The sequence below is a fragment of the Drosophila obscura genome, unplaced genomic scaffold (genome assembly GCF_018151105.1).
Source record: "Drosophila obscura isolate BZ-5 IFL unplaced genomic scaffold, ASM1815110v1 contig_1, whole genome shotgun sequence".
Classification (NCBI taxonomy): Eukaryota; Metazoa; Arthropoda; class Insecta; order Diptera; family Drosophilidae; genus Drosophila; species Drosophila obscura.
The window spans coordinates 2,277,021-2,297,798 of NW_024542679.1; the positions used below are offsets into that span (position 1 = coordinate 2,277,021).

The 20,778-nt window shown below is 43.5% G+C and overlaps 2 protein-coding genes across 9 annotated transcripts in view; one reads left to right on the top strand and one right to left on the bottom strand.

Moving 5' to 3' along the window:
• The window catches only part of LOC111075844 (spectrin beta chain, non-erythrocytic 1), a 35,823-nt gene extending 33,766 nt beyond the window's left edge, over positions 1-2,057 (top strand). For 2 of the 6 annotated variants that reach the window (XM_041593663.1, XM_041593660.1), the window contains 3 exons: positions 24-158; positions 299-694; positions 1,421-2,056. In XM_041593663.1, the coding sequence (XP_041449597.1) occupies positions 24-158; positions 299-694; positions 1,421-1,686 (797 nt within the window). In that variant the 3' untranslated portion in view covers positions 1,687-2,056. Of the gene's footprint in view, positions 1-23; positions 159-298; positions 974-1,154; positions 1,227-1,420 lie in introns of all 6 variants that reach the window. The other 4 variants (XM_022369343.2, XM_041593659.1, XM_041593664.1 and 1 more) reach the window with 4 other exon arrangements.
• Positions 2,058-6,576: 4,519 nt separating this feature from the next.
• Positions 6,577-20,778, bottom strand: part of LOC111075837 (triple functional domain protein) — a 41,999-nt gene continuing 27,797 nt past the window's right edge. For 2 of the 3 annotated variants that reach the window (XM_022369330.2, XM_022369331.2), the window contains 11 exons: positions 20,470-20,761; positions 20,333-20,390; positions 13,744-13,834; positions 13,359-13,646; positions 8,143-8,208; positions 7,954-8,058; positions 7,762-7,877; positions 7,574-7,690; positions 7,323-7,512; positions 6,870-7,250; positions 6,577-6,790 (listed from right to left, as the gene is read on the bottom strand). In XM_022369330.2, coding sequence (XP_022225022.2) covers positions 6,581-6,790; positions 6,870-7,250; positions 7,323-7,512; positions 7,574-7,690; positions 7,762-7,877; positions 7,954-8,058; positions 8,143-8,208; positions 13,359-13,646; positions 13,744-13,834; positions 20,333-20,390; positions 20,470-20,761 — 1,914 coding nt within the window. In that variant the 3' untranslated portion in view covers positions 6,577-6,580. Of the gene's footprint in view, positions 6,791-6,869; positions 7,251-7,322; positions 7,513-7,573; positions 7,691-7,761; positions 7,878-7,953; positions 8,059-8,142; positions 8,209-9,945; positions 10,224-13,358; positions 13,647-13,743; positions 13,835-20,332; positions 20,391-20,469; positions 20,762-20,778 lie in introns of those variants that run through there. The other variant, XM_022369333.2, reaches the window with a different exon arrangement.

Below are 20,778 nucleotides of genomic sequence, written 5' to 3' on the forward strand. Positions count from 1 at the left end.
TAATACTGGATGCCTTATTTCAGATCTAACCGATGGACGCTCTGCCACATTACCCGCGGGAATGACTGGAGTCCAGCAGCAGCAGCAGCAGCAGAACGGAAGCAGCACCAAGGACGATGGCACTGGGCTGCAGCGCAACAGCGAGGCCAGACAATCAGGTGAGTGGTGTCCTCTCTAGATGTGCAGTAGATGCAGTAGAATCGAGTTGAAACGCGATTCTGTGCGATCCATTTGTCTGTTTGTCCCACACAACTCCACAACACCCACAACAACACATTATTCCACTCACAATCCAAAGATAATCCTCCGCCATTGCCAACCACGATGCCACCCGTTGGGGGCCACGGCCATGGGCATCATCATCAGCATACCCAGCATAGCCAGCATCAGCATCAGGCGCAGGTGCAGCAGCGCATCAATGCCTTTAATGCTGCGGCCAGCAGCAACCAGCAGCAGCAGCAGCCGGATTTCTACAACAACAATCTGACGAGACAGCACCAGCACCAGCAGCAGCAGCATCATCACATGTCACCACAGAGGGTGCCCTCATTGGGCACGGGAGGACGCATTGACTCGACGCGCAAGTTCATCGAAATGGAGGCGGCACAGCAGTCGCCGAATGGTAGCCCCGCCAAGCGTACAGCCAGCTACTCCAATTCCAACTCCAGCAGCGGTGCGAGCAGCAATGGCAATGGTAATGTGAAGTCCACCACGACCACGACGACTGTCAGCAGTACCTCCTCCACCTCCACCTCCACCACGAGCAGTCGCACGGTGTGGCATCTAACGAGCTCATCGCCCACCTCATCGACCAAATCGAAATCATCATTAACCGGAGGCGGCTCTGGAGAGCCGGCGGCATCATCATCGTCATTATCCAACAACAACATCAGCAATGCCATCAGTAATCCAAGCTACATGGGTCTGCATCTTCAGAATAACAATAACGAATCAAGTGGATATGGAATTGGTGGTTAGAAGAAGTCCTAACATTATTTAACAACAGCAACTGGCATGATATTATAGATTTATAAGATCCTAAGAACGGAAATGGAATGGCTTATCTTTATTTCTGCTACTCTTACTTTCTCTTCTCTCTCTCTCTCTCTGTATCTGCATGCCTGTTTCTCTGTAACATTATTTATGCGGGAAAGGTGCCTCCTCTTCCTCCACTATCAAATCGGCAAAGCTGACACGTCGATCCTATCTGCGCACGAGTTTGCAAAGTATTCAGAATTATCTATACTATGTTTAATCCCCCAGTGTTTGCTCTACTTTTTAGATACTAAGATACATCTATATATACAGATAAATCACTTTCTGTTTGTTACACTCCATAGCACCCACACAAATGCATGCTTACTCCTCGCAATTGAACCAGAATTGAACCCAGCACTCACACTCTGTCTATATTTCACAGGTTGGGGCACCACACGCTTTGAGAGCAACAGGCCCGTTTCCCTGCAACCGGACTCCATTAGCTTCTCCCGTGCGTCCGCCGAGAGCTCCAGCGAGAGTGAGGCGCAGTCCATTTCCTCAGTGTCTGGGGTGAAGGGCAGCAGCGGGAGCAGCAGCAAGGGGACTAAAGAAGAGCGTCGCAGTGGCATGTTCCGCATCTTTGGGCGCAAGGGCGACAAGGAGAAGGAAAAGGACAAGCGGCGATCCAGTCAAGTGCCGCCACAGTGAAAGAGGCAAAGGCAAATAGAACGGAGTAAAAGCATTACAAACTAATCAAAACAGACCGAATTGTTTTTGTATTTTTTATATAAAGATATATACCCCATAATTATTTAATTTGTATCCCCCCAAACACACAAAACACACATTGCGCCAAGGGCAGTATATGTATACCTTAAAAAAGCAGTAAAAAAAATGAAATGCCTTTACCTAGAGCTAAAGCGATTAAAGAACGATCGATTTAAAGTACTTTATATATATAGAAAGTCAATGTTTTAATTGCATTATAAAATCTATGTGTAAGTCTTGTTCGTTGTATGATTAAATGTAATTTTCGTAAAACAAAAAAAAAAACAAAAAGATTTAATAAACATTATACATATTTATGTGTATGCAGAATATATGTAAAACAAGTTCGAAAGCTTTTTAAGAAATGGCGGAATTATAGAAATTAAATCCTTGATAGCAAACTGATTGTATACGATCGAGGAAACTCACTTGACTACGAAAAGGTGTGGCATGCTCAAATATAGAGACAAACAGCTGAGATAAAGCGTCACAACAACAAAAAAAAAGTGTAGCATACTTTCAGGCTGCTCGAATATTATGGTAGTCCAATTTAAGAAGTATCTTTTGGGGTTGGCTTTATTAAAAAAGTAGTGCATACTTTCAGGCTGGTCTATTCCGGCCTATCTATTACAAAATTGCTTGTAAAAGGCGTATACTTGCAGTTCTGAGGTCCTTGATGGATTAAAAAAATATGGGAGACCCTTCCGCTCACGACGACAAGTATCACATATGGATGGGAGGAGAAATGGCAGAATTGTAGAAATTAAATCTTTAATCCTTGATGTCCTTGATACCAAACTGATTGAATACGATCGGGTAAGCTCACCTGATCACGAAAAAGTGTAGCCCTCCAAAATCAGTCCACAAAAAGGTGAGATATAGCGTCAAAACAAAAATACTGGTTTTTTTTCCCTAAGCTATATCTTGGTCAAATAGGGGCATATCATTGAAGGACCTACTTTTTCAGGATCGTGAGGATCCAGACAGTCGATTGGCATCAACAAAAACGAGATTTGGCAAATACTGGTTTTGGCAAAAAGCATGATGGTTACATCATGATTTTTGTGAAAACCAGTATTCGTTGAATGTCCTTTTTTCGGGTGCCATTCGATGGGCAGGACTCTCTAGGTCACGAAAAGGCTTACCACGCCCAGATCGGCCCCTATATGACAAAGATATAGCTTGATGAGAAAAAAACCAGTATTTTTGTTTTGACGCTATATCTCAGCTATTTGTTTACTGATTTTGGCGGGCTACACTTTTTCGTGTTCAGGTGAGTTTACTCGATCGTATTCAATCAGTTTGGTGTCAAGGACATCAATGATTAAGGATTTGATTTCTATAACTCCGCCATTTCTCCACCCAACCAGATTTGATACTTGTCGTCGTGAGCGGAAGGGTCTCCCCTATTTTTTGAATTCATCAAGGACCTCAGAATTGCAAGGATACGCCTTTTACACGCAATATTGTAATAAATAGGCTTGAATAGACCAGCCTGAAAGTATGCACTACTTTTTGAATAAAGCTAACCCCAAAAGATACTTCATAAATTTGACTAGGCGAAGATAAAGCTTGATGGAAAAAAAACAGTATTTTAAATATTTAGGCAGCCAAAAGTTCGGGACACTATATCTCGTCTAAATGGGCTCCTATCGGCACAGGACTTACTTTTCCATGATCGTCAGGATTCACACTGTCCACCGGACATAGTTTTTAGCCGATCACACGGAGGCGTGGCCCGCCCTGATCAAGCGAGAACTGGCTGAGGAATACTGGTTTTTGTTAGCGATTCCAAGGTAATATCCTTGTTGTCCTTGGTGATAAACGATCGTGGACTTTCACCCGATCACGAGGAGACGTGGTACGCCCGGATCGGCATACAAACAGCTGAAAAAAAAGCAAAACAAAACTGGTTTGTTGTTGTACAACAGCAACAACATCAATTGCCAGCCACATTAATACACAACAACAACCGGCTTCCTGTGATCGGAAAAATATCCTTGATTTTATGGAATCCCCATCAACGATCATGACGGGCCATCGCTTCCTTGGATCCGAAAAATTTCCTTAATCCTTGGATAAGGACTTCGACATCCGCAGCCATATTGTATGTATCTATTCTATGTAGCTGTTTGTGGAACGATATGGGCGTGTTATGGATTCCTGCAATCGGCAAAATATCCTTGATTTTATGGAGTCCTTTTCAAGGACATGCAGGACCTAGCATACATCTTACGATCAGCATAAAATTGTGCATCTCTAAGATACTTTCTGATCTTCCGATCAGCCCAAAAGATACACATTTTGGACAGCGAATTTTCGTGGAGTATTTTATGTTTATTCAGCTACTTTTTCTTTTATTATTCACTTTGAAAATTTTTAATTTTTAAATTCAGATTACATGCTTTTTGTTGGGTACATACAATTCGTATATTGATTTCTGGATATATTAATATATATTTGTTGATTAAGCCTGGGCTACGGGTCGTTTGTTCCTGGATCTTGTGGATGGGTAGTGGGCTCTCCCAAATGTTAGGCTGGCCTGCTGGCCATGGATCCTGCTTACTTGGCTAAAACACAGATTAACACGTTTACTTTAATGCTGTTTGCATTGCACTGGCGTACATAATGTCATACTATATGTAATAAATATGTATTTATTTAGATTAATTTGATAAACTAAACACACACATTTCAATTACACCACAATTATCTAGAATTTCCACAATCTGGCCAGCCGGCCTGGCCCACCCACCACAAAGGTGCGGTGCGTTGCCGTGCCTGCCGCGCCGCTGTCTTTTTGGGTTAAAGTACAACAATTAGTTAAATGTTAAGTGCAATAATTATAATTGAAAATTGATTTCCATATGATACATGGTTAGGCTTTTGAGCCCCATCGATTGAATGGTCTTTCTTTGTCTCTTAATCGTAATCTCAATATGCTGTGAGCTGCTTTTCTTTTCTTTACTCTTCTGGTTTTCGGGTGGTGCAAAAAATGTAGAAAAATGTTGTGGCCATTTGAGTTTTCACTGTGCGTTTGCTTGCTTGCTTTTTGGGTGTCGATCCATCGATCCATTGATCCATCGGTCCGTTGTACCCGTTCTTTAACATTAATTATGAATTATATGCCGGAGGTTCGTTTCACAATTTTTGTAAAAAAATACATTTCATCATTTGTTTTCGCTTTCCCTACACATTTAGCTATGCTAAATCATTATTGTTTCTCTCCTCATCGAGTTCTGATATATTTCAAATTGCATTCATGTTCCAGACTGTTGTTACCGGTGTTACTGCTTCCTGCTTACTGCTGTGGGGTGGTGTGTGCTTTCAAAGTCAAAATCGTTTTCGTGAGTCTCTGTATGTGTGTGTGTGTGTGAACAACCGCTTAGTAACTTTGCAACGTGCTTTTATACATAATATTCAAATCCTGGTCCATCCGCGGTTATCAATTTGTAAAGTACTTGCTTGAGAGATATAGATATAAAGATATATAGGTAGATAGATAGAGAGCGAGAGAGAGAGACACGTATCCGTATTATATATCTTGACTGACTGACTTATCGTATTCTACACTGTACATTCCCCTCGACTCCTCGTTGATCATCAACTTACAATAACGCACAGATACCAAAAAGAGAGAGTATGCTTCAAAAATGCTTTTGGGTTTTACAGTTTAGTTCTGGGGATTCGCTTAAGCAAGATCTTTAAGGTATTTTGGTTTCCATTCTTACACGCTAACATTTCCACATTCCATGTATGCGATGTCAAGAACCAAAGATCGAAAAAAGTGATAGATGAGTAAACAGAAAATCGTTTGATTTGATTGATTTATAACTGAGCAGGCATTTTGTTTTTTTTTTTTATTTTTAGGCATAATTTAAATTAAATATGTACTCGAAAATTATAAACTGAGTAATTCTGGTTTTGATTTACGTTTAAAGCTTACATATTTTTTATTTTGTATTTGTAGAACATAAAGTGCAAACACGATTTGCATTGCATTTCAATCTTGGAAACTTAAAAATTAAACTTAGATTATATTTCACGAAGTTTCCTGCACTCGAGTGCAGGTGCCACATTACACAATAAATCAATACAATCGCTTGCTTCATTTTGTCTAAAGCAACAAACAAAATATATACGATCAACATTTAGCAGTTACAACTAAATCTAAACTTGAAAACTAAGGACTAAAAGTACAGTTACACTCGTAAAATAGTTTTACTCTTACGCTGCGCTGCGCTGAGCTGCGATGCCTTCTGCGGCAATAATACGAAATACGAAACGAAAATGTAAATTGCTTTTTGATTTCTGAGTAAATCTCGGCTTGCATGTTGCGTGTTGCCGGTTGCCGTTCATTGCAAATAAGTTTAAAAATGCACATAAAATATTGATAAAAATAAAAGAAGATGAAGGTATTCTTGAGCATATAATACTTTGCGTTTTCATACACAAAAACAAACACAATATCGGACAACATAAAACAGAAACGCCAAACGCTTAACTGAAGGCAGATGAATGACAAAATAAATAAATTAAAATTACTACTCGTACAAATTAGGACTTTGAGTATGTGAGCAAAACGAATTAAACATTAAACAGACGGAGAAAACAAGTGCAAGGCAAATTCTCACTTGGGGCATGCTTTTTTTTTGCCTTCACCTTCGCCCAAAATACACACATTACAAATATCATTTTCTTCCTATACTTTCGTTTGTTTTCATTTCTTTTCTTTGCTTTGCTTTGCTTTATTTCATTTGGAATCTAACACTGCTGCTGCTACTGCTGCTGCTGCTGCTGCTGTTGGTTTCTCTCCCTTGTTGTGTTTTGTTTTTCACTTGTTTTTGGTTTGTAGAGGATTGGAGAGCATGAAAATCAAATCGTTTTGCTGCTGCAAGATCTTGTTTAGCATATCGCGCCAGTCCGCATAACGCTCCTGCGTTGAGGCCTGACACACGACGGTGACCTCGGGGATTTTGTTGGGATCCGTTGACTTGATTTGAAAGCGACAATCGCCCAATTCCTTCATTTGCATGTGATTGAGCTGTAAGCAAGCAAAAAGAAAAACACTATGAATTCCATGTTCTTTGGGTTTAAATCATCCACTGGCATGTGGCATATACCTGTATATGCGATCGGTATTTGAATGTGGGGCTGGAGTACTGATTCTTTGCCTTCTCAATGTCCGCAAAGATGACGATCTGCTGGAAGAGGAACACTTGCAGCTCTCGCTGCTTCTGGCCGGCATCCACCAGACAATTGAGGGGACCCTGCATCAGGAGACTACCCTGAGCCGTGATCTCCCCATCAAAGTCCTGCAGGCTGCGAAGCACCACCATCATGTCGTTCACTGTCTTGACAACGACTTTCATATGCTGATAGGCCTCTTGCAGCATGGGCACCTCCTTGTAGAGCCCAGCGGCCTCTGTGGCCTTAATGATCTCCTTGATCAACAGCTCGTATTTGGTAATGCGTTGCACTGGCTTAATGATCAGGTTGCTTAGCTGTAAAGTACAAAAAAGTGATTAGGCATATTTACATAAATAGATCTCTGCTAGATCGCTAGATCCACTTACATCCAAACGATGTCCCAGCTTCTGGCGTATGCAATCGAAATACTGATAGTGCGCACTGACGATATACTCGGACAGGGGCTTGTTGCTGCAGTACGTGTAATACAGGGCAAACTTTGTGGCCGAACGCTTGACCAGTGGTCCCAGATCCGCTGGTGACTTTTGGCAATTGCGCAGAGCCCTCAAAAAGAAGCTAAAACGAAGCGAAAATTAATTAAGATATGCCTCCGCTTTGGGTGCTTTCTGCTACTCACTCCCTGTGCCACTCGTAAATGTCCTTGATGTTATTGAATACCAATTTCATTTTGCCACCCTTGAGGTCCTCTGGCATGGGAATATCACTGTTTGTGTTGTTGATCTCCGACATATAGCTAAGGCAAAACGAAAGGTAAATCATGAAAAATAAAAGAGAAACTATTTCTTTGTAGATTTCTGCACTTACCCATTGACAATCTCCTGAAGATCCTGCACATACGACTCTTCGGTGGACACCAATTCGGCAAACACGCACTGTCGCTTCTTTAGAGCCGCTGCCTTGTCGCTGACAGCACTGTGGCTCTGTGGACGGAAAATAACCCACCGGTTATTTCTGACCTTAAGAGTTGCTCGAATGCTTGACCCGTCAGCCACTCACCTCTTCATTGTTATCGGTGCCGCCATGGGAGCGGCCATGTCCATTGGTGCTGGCATTCTCGCCGCCACCGCCCACATCCACACGGCTGTTGGACTCGTGTTGTTCCTGCACATGGGATAAAAGTTTTGTTAGTTTTGGCTCTCAAACTGATGCTGGGGCTGCGACGGCTGCTGCTGGTCAAACACTTACCGTTCTCTCCCTGACAATTTGTTCAATTTCCGATAGTGGATTGCCATCCATTTTGCCGCTGTTGGCCTGCAAGAGAGAAATGGAAAAAGTGGTAAAGGCAAACTCAATAATGGCCTCGGATCAAATACATAATGAAAAACTTCCAGGAGTAGTTCCTCTTCAGGTTCCCCTCCTACGAGTGTGTGTGTGTGTGTTTTCCTTGCAATTGAGAAACGATTATTGCATTAAGCCCTTCCCCCCACCACACCACCCCCCGCCCCGTTCAAAGCCCTTCAGGCGGCTAATTGAAAAACTTTTCCCACTAAAATGGATATATACGAGAATTAGAGTATCTCCGGTGCCCAGGTAAACTTTGCTACTAAAATAATCCATCTAAATTAATGGGAAAAAAGCAGCAGAAATTTAATAAACGATGAAATGAATCTCGTCCGATACTAGAATCACCGCCTCCCCCTGCCTGCCAGCGTGCCGTTGCAGTTGCATTTCTCTGGCGCTCCACTGGATGGATTTCCCACAATGTTTTCTCTTGTTTTCAAATGAACACAAAATAAAGTTCGCAACAATTGTGGGAAATGCCACACACACACACGGATGCAGCAGGGTGGGGAATGGGCACGGGAGTATGAATTGGCTGCTGGCTGGTGGTTTTATCATTTTGTGGCAATTTTCAAAATAAATATTCGCATTTGATTGCATGTTCAGCTCGTATTTGAATCACTCGCGTTATTTTCGGTTCCTACAAGTTTATACCGGGGCTCTAATTAATTTCAGTTACGGTTTTAATTTTTGTTTTGCTGCTGTTTTGTTGCATAAATAACGAATCGAATGGAAGAAGGCCTTGTACTATCGCAAATTGTTGGCCAAAAAACTAAACTAACAAATGGCAACTGAATGTGGTTTTCGTTGCATAGTAAATAGTGCCAGCAAATGAAGAGTGGCAGTCAAGCAGTTAGGCAGTTAGGCAGTTGGTAAACCACAGATAAAATTGTGTAACCATTCGTGTGTTTTTCTTTGCCCACAGTCTGTTTCAGTGCTTCATTATGCTGCTAATTCCCTTTCTGTTTTCTGTTTCCTTTTACTCTAGCAAACAGAGAGGGTATTCTGTTCTCGATTAGAGGGTTTGCACAATCCACTTGCACTCTCTGTGGTCATAGAATATGTAGAGCAACAATAGCAACTAAAATCCAAGTCAATGGCAAACGGAATTGTGGCATTCTGGTTGATATTTTGCATTAAATTGCATTACTTTATAGTGAATGATAGTTCTTTCAAACCTATGCCTTACGAACGATGGTTCTATGCCATTTGAATAATTTTATTTAAAATTTTTGTATACTTAAAACAATACGCTAAAAAAGACACTGCTTTGCGAGGAATGCTTTCAGTTTGTCAAGTTTAATCCAACCAAAACTTTAACATTCTTATAGTTCCAAGCGTTCCTTCCAAGCTTCTATTCTTCTATTGGACAACTGCTATGACTTTATCATATATCTCCTCCAATAAACATCCATTCGTTAGTGTATCTCAAACTGCTGCCACTGAATTAGCTTTACTTTCTTGTGTGTGTTTTCTAAGAGCTTTGAGCGATAAGATTGGTAACTGGCACTGGCACTGGGCACTCGCGTTGGCTTTGGCTGTCAGCTGTTTTGTGGCCTGAAATTTGTCATCAGACTGCGACTGAATGATACACAATGGTAAATGCTTATTGCAACACTCGGAATGCAATCAAAATATAAATAGTAATAATAATAATAATAATAATAATAATAATAATAATAATAATAGGCACTGCACTCTGCTTACAAATAAACGAAAAAAGCAGCTCATGATGATGGCTCGTGTATGCTTAAAATTCGCGTCACAAATTCAGTTTTTCTGTTAGCTTGTTTTGGGGAAAATTGTCTGTCACTCAATGGGGGGAGCCCCAACGCTGGTTGTGTGTGCTTTATAAGGATGTCGTCCGTTCTGCGTTGAAATCACGACGACGACGGCGACGCATTTTGGCAAACGTGGATAGAATCTTGGAAGGCGACGACGACGACGACGACGACGACTGAGCGCCAAGCGAACCACCGAACGACTGAAAAGCAGAACGCTGAGTGGGAGTGCACGGAACGGCAAGGCACAGCACAGCACGGCCTAATAGTTTTGCCTGTTGCCATCAACTGTTTTACATATGTATTGTTGGGGCGCCACACACAACACAACACAGTCCCAGTCCCAGTCCCCCCGTATCAAAAGAAACTCTCAATCAACGCTAGGCTAACAATTTCGTCGCACAAGTCACTTGAGGAAAAGCGTTGAAATAATTGTTGGTATATATTGGAAATATACACTAGTCAAAAGAATATGACTGAGAGTAGAATGGAGAGAGTATATGTACAAAGAGAAAGAGAGAGAGAGAAAGTGTGGCAGATGGGTGGGAACAAGCTAGAATGGGAAGAAGGTAAGGAAGATCCGCAGTTACCTTTTTGTTCTGCTTTTTTCTTAGGTTTGCACTTAGCAAAGAGACAGACTGAAGAGTATATATTTTTGTACATACATATGTATGTATGAAATCTAATATATAAAGACAGTGAAGAAGGGTGCTAAGACCAAGTTATATTTATTCAAAAGGTATTATTGTTCCTTTTTTGTATATTTCATTAGCCAAGGTTGTTCGTCTTTAAATGCATTCTAGAGGTGCTGGACAGGTGCTACCTTACATGTAACATACCCTGCATGAGACTTTCGGCTGCATGTGTAAGTGTGTGTGTGTTTGTGTTGTAGCATTTGCTGTATAAATACTTAAATACATAAATTAATTCGCATTTTCGCGGCAACAAAAAGCAGCAATAATAATACAAAAAAAATTGAACTTTTTCTAGATTTTACAGAATGATCGACCCAAGGGATACCTCTCGCCTGGATTTTTCAGCGCAACCCTTTGCTGCTGATATGACTGGGACTTGTAAAACATTAGCATTGAAAACTTATCAGCAGGGCGGGCAGAGAGGAGCAGAGCAGACAGCTGAGTGGAGCTGGAATTGGAGCTGTAACCCTAGAAACCACAGGAAGAAGAGTCGGCTGCCAGGCCCACGCACATGACGTTCACGCAAAGTGGTGCGACATTTAATTAGCCTTTTAGGAAGTGGAGATGGAGGCACAGGACAGGATAGGACAGGGCAGGGCAGGAGGAACTTGCAACAGCGGAGTGAATGATGTCACATATATTTCACAATATATGTCACAGAACATACAGTGGGTAGAAGCCAGAAACAAAGGGCATGAAATTCGACAAGGAGAACTATTAAAAATTAATGACAATGCAAATAGGCGAAATGGCAGCGAACTAAACAAAGGTGGAGCCCAGCCCCCAGCCCACCGAACACCGAACACCAGAACCCTCAGACCTCATTGACAAGTGGGCCAAAAAGTTAACAGAGGGACAGACAGACAGGCAGGCAGACAGACATTACGAGGCATATAGACCTCTAACTGGGTTAAGAAGTTCGCACCTGTAAACAGCCACAGGTAAACAGGAAAGACAAGTGAAGCAACACAATGGAACGGAACGGAACGGAGCAACGATGGAAGAAGCGTTGACGCATCAAGGCGGCAACATTTACAAGGCACAAGGCAGTCCCCCAAAAAAAAAATGTACATTAAATTCAGCGACTAATAAGCCATCAACAGACTAGAAACAGCATCGAGAATACACCAGATAGAACCAAGAGAAACAGAGAGGGAGAGAGAGAGAGAGAAACGACACGACACAGACGACATTCAATTTATTGACAACATGGACACCGGACAACGAACAGCAGACAGTGGGCGACGACAAAGTGGCAGTGGCACTGGCACTTTCATTGGCGACACTCTGTCGATGGACACACACACACACACACACATCTCTCTGTGTCTCTGTCTGCAGAGTCTCTCCCGAGCTCTTTTCGGGGTGCAAGTAAATTAGGGAACATCCTCTTGGAGCACCACCACCCAATCATTAATCAAATTGAAAGCGAGGGAACGAAAACACATCACAGGGAAACTTTAAATCTTTTTGCAAATGCAAATTTATCAGAATAATTTCGTTGCTTATCCATGAATCATTGTATCCTTTCTGTGTAATTTGTTGCCCCCCGCTCCATCCCAGACACCCCACAGAAAAGTCCCCCACTGCCGAACGGAACGCACACAAGACATTCCCTTGAACGGGAATCATCGTATCGTATCGTATCATCCGACATTAGACATCCGACATTATTCGTCTGCAGCTAATTTGAGAGTCCGAAATTTATGCGTCCCGCACTCGCATCCAACTCGCCCTCCCTCCCATCCATATCTTTGGGTTGGGTCTCTCTGTGAAGACGACCCCTCAGGGTCTCTCTTCTCTTCTCCCTTTCTGTGACGGCACTCGCATTCATCGCTCATTCAGTTTATCTTCTCTACGAGTACGAGGAGGGAAGTATATGTGGCATGCTCTCTGCTGTACGCTCTCTGATTTGCTCTTCATTCTGTGGGTAAACAAAATAAAGTGGCGCATTTATGGCCAAAGGTGGCTGGCCCACGCCTCCATCCCCCACCCCTATTTGGAGGAGCGCTGTGTGCTCCATCCGCTACGCTTTCTAATTGAGCAAACTGCCCGTTCTTCTATGACGTCTATGATGTGGATGTGGGGGCCAGAAGTTACAATAAACTGCTTTGATTTGTGTGGGAACAACACACAGACACACACCACACATATTTCAGTCCAGGGCAGATGCGTACGAGCACCAGACAAATAAACTCTGAGGCATAACAAAACAAGGGGCTGCCTTTGGGGATTCAAAGATGGGCGCATTTTAGAACTGCAGATTTCCCAAGATGTAGTACGGAATTCCGAAGCTTTTAGAGCCTGAAGGGAGCTGCCGATTCCCCTGATTTGTAGATTTTTAAGGAGAGCTGCGAGTAGCCTTACTTGTAACATAATTCACTTGAATTTAAAGGGAATTTCCGGACTTTTAGGCTGCTGTAGAAGCTTCGATTCCTTAGAGTTTCAGAGTATATTTTTATCACTATATACCACAAATCGTAAAGTGCATTGAGACATCTGAATCCATAGAATTGTAGAGTGTGCGAGCACCTCCGAATCCTCTGTTCTCTGGAGTGTAATGGCACCTTTCGCCTAGAGTCTGCCGACACCTCCTATATCCCTCTTGACTTCTTACACATTTCCATAAAAAAAAAACCCTTACCAAATTTGAGGAGCTCTCCTTGACGTCCTTTGTAAATGCGGGCGGTCCATTGGCAATCAAATGTGGCTCCTGGATGGGCTTCATGGCCGGCGGCATCTCCAGACCGGCCTCCTCATCCGGCTCATAGTCAGCCCCTGCGCTAGCGGCGGATGTTGGTGGCGGCGCCTGATGCTGTGTGGGGAATTGGGGAACCACTGTTGAGGGGCTGCCACCTGGCTGCTGCTGCTGCTGTTGTTGTTGCTGCTGTTGCTGTTCGGCGGCCAAATCCTCGGCGTGCTTTTGGGGTAGCTGTGGCGCAGAAAGAAACGTCAAATGATTATTTATAAATAAACGCTCGTAAAAAAAAATTAGCTATATGGCGCATAGCGGACCAATGGATACTCACTCGCAGATTCTTCTCCGAGGGCTTCTTGATGAGTGGTTTATTGTTGGGGGGCTTCTCCACCTTGCGATTGATCAGCGGCAACCAGTTTCGCCTGCAAAATACAAAAGGAGCAAACAACAAAAAAAAAAGGACATGAGACATCTCTAAAGTTGTAAACAAAAAGGGCAAGGGCAAGGGCAAGGGCAACGGGGGCGTGGTTGTAAGTGTATGATTTGCCTACAGAAACTTCCGAATGGATGTTGTCGTGTGCACACAATCCTCCATCTCTCATTTCTCGCTCGCTCTCTCTCTCTCTCTCTGCCCCGAAAAAAGAACACACAAAAAAGAAATTGAAAAGGAAAAAACACAGATATGTCGACTGTTGGGGCTATCCAGCTGCGTGGCCAACACCAGACTGTCGCCAGCCTCGCGGCCTGCTGCTAACTTGGCCAAGCACTTGGCCCAAACGCACGCCCGCCCGCTGCTCTGTCGCCGATACAGTCAGCCGCACAGTGGGGCAAAGTTGATGACCATCGTGCCCAGCCATAATTCAAGGCAATTGTATTTTTATGTTTTATGATTTTTAAAAGGCAAATTTCCCTTTTCCGCTTATTTTACTTTTTTATGAGCCAAACTTTTCACAGCATCATTTCTCCGTCATAAAAGCAGGTCAGGTCTGGCGGCCTTCGTTCTTCATTTATTCTCTCGCTTCTTTGATTAATTTTGGAGCCACAGGACAGCCAAGGTCCGCCCCCACAAAAGTTTATGGGTCAACTTCCGTCTTTTGGGATTGGGATGCGCGCCCGCCATTGGATAAATGGAGGAATCATTAATCAGCCTCCACTTTGGAGGAGCTCCTCTGCACACTCTCTCCCCCTTGCCATTTGGCAGATGGACAGAGATTTCAACAGCTCATCAGAGCTTATAAATGGATGATTGGGGCAGGCGGCATGCGGCAGTAAGGTGGATTGCCGAATGGAAAATGCATTTGCATAAACCGCAGCAGAAACCACAGCAAATATACAGAAGTGAATTTTCCCTGAGCAAAGCTTTGCAGGAAATGCCACATAAAACATTAATTATGCTTAATTAATGAGCGAACCAGGGCGAAAATCGATTTAAATTCAACCGCAAAGGCAGTTTAAGAGCAGCAGATTGCATATGCAGCAATTGAAAACCCACTTTGGGGCATGGCAGAGAAGAAGCATATAGAAAAAGTATTTTTTTTAGCTAATTATAAATGGTATGTTAATTTGGGATCATCTATAAAGCAATTTAATTGAATTTGACTTGCAAAATGTCTAAAATAAATTCGAAACCTAACCAAACTTGCTTATAAATGGTTATCAATGGCGATGAAATGGCGGTGTATGTTTTGTATTTGCAGATAATACCCTTAATGCAGAATCATAAATAATGATCGTATCTTATAAATTTCCTAAAGTCATTGGCAAGCCGATCATCATGGTCAGACGATAGTAAAATGCTTACAATTAATACAAACTATTGAAGGTATGGAAAAATAGAAATGGGGTGCATGGGGTAACATAATTCATAGTATAAATAAACATTGACACAGTCAAGGAACAGAACAGGGTCTCGCGACAATGAGAATTGCTTTTGTTCATTCTTGAATGGAGTTCCATTTTACCCGGAAAAGTATTTAATTTACGAGTATTATGAGGCTTGTGCCGTTCCGTTCCGTTTCGTTTTGTTCCGTTCAAAATTCATTTGGCTGATGTAATGTTTTAGGCAAATAGACAAAGCAGTCGCCCTGCCCCGTATCCTGCCTCCTCCCCTTTATCCAATGTCTTTCTATCCGTGTGTGTGTGCGACGCCTCTTCCTGCATGGTTGGGTGTGTGTGTGTGTGTGTGTGTGTGCGTGTATTAATGGGGTTGCCGCAAAGTATGCAACACAAAAAAGAGAAGGCAGTCACAAAATTTGCAGTTTCCTGTAACCGAGTGTCGTCTCTCTCTCTCTCTCTATCTCTCCCCCACTCTCTCCCTCTCTGTTTGTGTGGGTGTCCATTTGCCATTTGGTTCATTGGACTTGAGGCAGCACGCGCTCTCCTTACACTTCCTCTATCCTCTCTATGCATATACACATATCTCCTATTCTATATCCTGGACAAACACACGCGCATATTGACACAGTGCTTGAGACAAAGAGCCCTCATGCCTGCCTGCCTGCCTGCTGACCAAAAAGTGACACAAGCGGCAGGAGGGGGAGCAAGCGAACAATAATCCATATTCATAGTGGGCCAAAGAGTGGCAGGAGGAGGTCACTCCACCACTTAATGCTCACTCAAGTGTGTCGGCAACAAGCAAAATGCCCAATTAGTGTGCAAATATTGAAAGTACTTTTCCTGTGGGTTAAATGCCTTCCTCCTGCTGCTCTTGCTCTTGCTCCTCCTCCTCCTCCTGCTGCCTCCCACTTCTGTATCCATAAATGAAATACGCAGAATAGTTTCCACCCATGTTACAGCAGGCGCTTCTCCCTTCACTGGAACTACTACAATTTGTTTCTGGTCGAGGGCACAGCTCTTTTCCGATAAGATTACTTTACTACCTCCACCAATTGCGAGTTTCGTTTGAATGCGTATTTTGAGGAAGCCTCTGGGCCCATCGAGCAGTAATTTCGTAGAACTCGTTTCCATTAATATCAAAACAAATCAATTTTCAATCGTCTCTGTGGGTTCTCTGCGGCAAACCAGCACTGCGTATGATTAATACGAATGCGAATGGGTAATACGAGTCTTATCTTTCCGCTACACAGGCCCCTCCTCCACTGCCTTTGCTTATCACAGCACTACAACATACCCCAACCAACTAGTGACTAAGCCACAGGACAAAGAAGTTTTCATAACCCCCTCCCCGCCCCTCCGACACCACACCAGTCTCATATTTTCTTACTATTTTTATGGATTAATCTTACATTAATATGATAATGATATTAATGGCTTTGCAGGGGGCTTTTGGAACAGGTTTTCGATTGGAAACGCTAGCATCAAATGATTGCGCAATTAGCAAGGGAAACCCTGAACGCCCCAAGAGAGGGAGAGGGAGAACGAAAGATTGATCTGCCATCTGGGAATAACCAGAAATTCATTTCTAAAGTTCTAAAAATCTCAGGAGTATAAATGAACCCGATGCAGCCCCCCCAAAAAAAACCCAGCGTTCCTTTGAGAGAAATCAAAACTTGCCTTACGATAAAACAATTTGTACTCAAAACAACAACAACAACAACAACAACCAAAAGGGTAAACTCCCAAAAAAATAATTCCAAATTCGCATAGCGAAAAGATAACACCACGACGCGGCGGTCGTCGAGGGGGGAAGTCCAAGCCTCATAAAACTTTTCCTTTATCTTGAAAACAAACCTCAGCCAGAAACCTAGAAAGAAATCTAAAACTTAACGAAGCTAAATTGTGGCGGGACAAACAACGTATCTGTCTATTTGTCTATTTGTCTGTCTAACATCCACGACACAAACGTGATGCGAGATGATGCTGCCGCCACACAGGCATAGCCACAGCTGTAGCTGTAGCTGCATAATGAGCGATAGCCAGGCACCGAATTGGACTACGACACACGTTGTTGTTGATAAATTCACACTGAAAAATCTGCATTAGAGCACAACGGGGCTGGCTGTACGATCTCCGTCTACGTTCGTCTCCGGCTCTGATTGAAGCTTAGTCACTTGTAAATGTGTCCGACGGAAATAAACACGAAAAACGTACGCTCCAAGCTAACGAAAATAAACAACAGAGCAGAAAGAGCAGCTTGTTTTGGGGCACCTTTCCTGTGCTAACGATACCCTCAAATGGGGCTTGTTCGTATGGCAGATGCCCTTACAAATGGATTGTGCATTTGGCTGAAGAGAAGAATTTAATTTGGATATAAAATAAGTCTAGAATCTGATTGCAATATGAGTGTTTTTATGTTTGTTTTATGGCATATGTCATATAAAGTGATACGATCTGATAGGTTTCCAAAAGCAAGGGCCCAGAGACAATGATGTATTCCAAATTCAGGGAATTCTTTGAGTATAAACAGCGAAGCTCGGAGATGCTTTTAGCATGCGTTAAAGACATGTTACATACATACTCCCCTCTCTTTAAAGGGTATCAAACACACACACAGAATTAAAACTAATTTAAGTTTGAGTTTCGGGAAAGATCTCGGCAAGTGGGGCGACACACACACACACAAATCTGTTATTGCAATTGAGGCGACGAGAAGACAAACCTAAAGAAGGATTTTCTTCGCTCTTTTGTAGCCTGCTGTTGCTGCTGCTTCCCCGCCGCCACTGCTGCCTGGCAGCAGACGCAAGTAAAGCCTGTTGGTGCAACCAGCGACTGCTGTTGGCGCAGCGTGGCGCCGTCACCTCCTCCGTTTGCATTTCCGTTTCCGTTTCCGTTTACAATCAAAGACATGGACTTGAATAACTTGGGCAGGGATGTGGAGCGCCTGTGGCGGCGGTTTTGTGGTGGCGCCGAGCTGCGTTTCACTTGGATCGAAGGGCAATCGGAACTTGAATGCAAATTCAAATTCAAATTAGCGTCCGTCACATTGTTGTTATCGCACTTGTCCTCCCCGCTGGTGGAGGCGATGGCAGGAGCATAGCCAGGCGGTGCGGGTGCGGGTATAGTGGCAATTTCAAAATGGAAACCGTTTTCGGCATGCTTATCGGTGCCATTGCCGTAGCCGTTGCCGTGGCCACCGCTGTCGCAGTTGTTGTTGTTGCACATTGCAGATAACACACGCGGGACACACACGCGGACACACGCTATCGAAGAGGTGGTGCCGACGAGCACTTTTCAGTTTCTATCTATGACAAAAAGCACTTCGTTCGGATTAGTAATTGTCGTCCCTGCCAATCAAATTTAAGGCACAGTAAACGTTAACGCTGCACGCTGCTGCGTACCGTCTTGGCCGCGGTCTAACGATTAACTGACGACGGAGACGGAGGCAGAGAGCAGAGCGAGCCGCTGCTGCTGGGAACGATAGCGTGAAAAAAGTTCTCGCCTTTCGCTTTCTGGGGAAAAACTCAACCCACTCTCTCTCTCACGCATACGGACACACACGCTACACAAAAACAAAAACAAACAGCTAAACGGCTTGGGAAGAATTGAGGGAACACAGGAAGAGCGGTGGGTAAAGAGGCGCGCGAAGAGAAGCATAAACCCCGGGGAGAGAGCGCGCAGAGTAACTGTAAGCTAAAGGTGTCAGCCCTGAGAGCTGAGCGCGTTCTTATGATTTTTGTTGCTGTTCTGCGATACCCTCCAGCAGAAAGAGCAGGGTATATGCACTTACAGATGCAGTTGTTACAGTGACAACAGAGGGAGACAGATACAGATAGACAGATAAATACAAGATAAATATATGGATACGTGGCATATCAAATATACGTAGAATGAATCAAAATTCGATTTTTTTTAAATCTGAAAGATTTCTGGCACAGATCGGTATCTCCGAGGTGAGAGTACCAAGCACTTTGACTGCCGTAGCCTGCCGCCCATTTGTTTCTGGCTTTGTTTTGCTCACTTCCCTCATGTCTCTCTCTCTCTCTCTCTCTCTTTTCAGTTATTCCCTCTCCTCTGCGTGTATTTGTAGTTGTTGGGAGCATAAAGTTCTGTGTAATGGGTTTATATCTTTATGGCCCACCCCCTACCCAACCGCGCGACGCGACATGACACGCGATTAATAACCCAGGCAGAAAATGTTAGAACTACTGTTAAACTTTAGTGTGAAAATTTAATCGCAACACAAATAAAAGTCGAATAAAAGTACGAGGCACATTTTGCGGTAATTCTTAAGTGAAAAGCGTTGATAAAGTCATTAAATCAACTTGAACACTTATGGTAATGTTTCTCGTGTTGATGTAGGTTAGAAGACAAATACTTTGATATGTTGGAATATATAGGCACAAGGAAATTGGTTCCATGCTGCTACCGTAACTCTGTTCGCAGGAGTAGGATAAATTTGCCTTATGAAAGAAAAAAAAAGAGTCAATTACAGCGTAGCAGGGGGAACGCAGTGTAACCCCAGTAGGAACATTCCAAAATAGGGTATTTCTTGCATCCATCCAATATATACATTTGGCGAAACGTTTAATCTCCAACTTATGCAATGAGTCTTCGGTTCAAGAGTTTCCTTAAATGAGTCACCAGATAATAAAGCGTACCCCCTACCCACAGACACTTGCCAGATAGTTTCAAACAGCTGTTTCCCCAGCAGAACGAAGTCAGTCTTGAGTTCGAAAAGTCAATGCCAGTGACGCATGATTAATGGATAAGCCGCAGCAGCAGCAGCAGCAGCACCAATGCACGCAGAAATCACAGTAGTTAGGGGCTAAATGGATGATAAATTACCCACGGCCTGAGCTGAGCTGAGCCACCCCACTCTTATACTCAAAGAGGAGCCGTCGCGTCTTATCGCAACAAAGAAGACAGAGAGAGAGAGAGAGAGCACGAATGACGAATGCCAATTAAGTGGCTGATAAATGTAATATTCATTATCTGACCGACACAGACACACCGCCAAGAAAGGTGACAATCGGGCAGAAAAGAAACTAGAACAAGGGTGGGGGGGGGGGCTCTGTTCTTACCCGCTAAAGCCACGACGTTTGGTGGACGAGGAAAGAGCATCCGACTTGCTTCGATTGCCTGCAACCAACAAAAATATGGGGAAAAAAAAATGAAATCTGTAAAGTAAATCCAACTGATTTTTGTGTGACTGACTTACCCTGATCCTGCATATTCTCAGTGGCCTTTGTGCCGCCTGCAATTGCTGCTGCGGATCCGGTGCCCTGTTTGTGTGTGCCCGGCGGCGGTTTGAGCACTGAAACGGGCACCAGGCCCTCCTGTACGGCAGCATCATCGTGCTGTGGATTGAGCCGCACCAGGCAAAAGTCCGGTTCGCTGGCCGTTGGCTGTTCGATAATTTCCACCTGCTGGCCCTTGGTGACGCTTAGCTCGTTGCTGCCGCTGGTGGCAATGTAGTCGGCCACGACCCATGTGGCCTCCTGGTTGCCCAACTGGAAACAGACAGAGA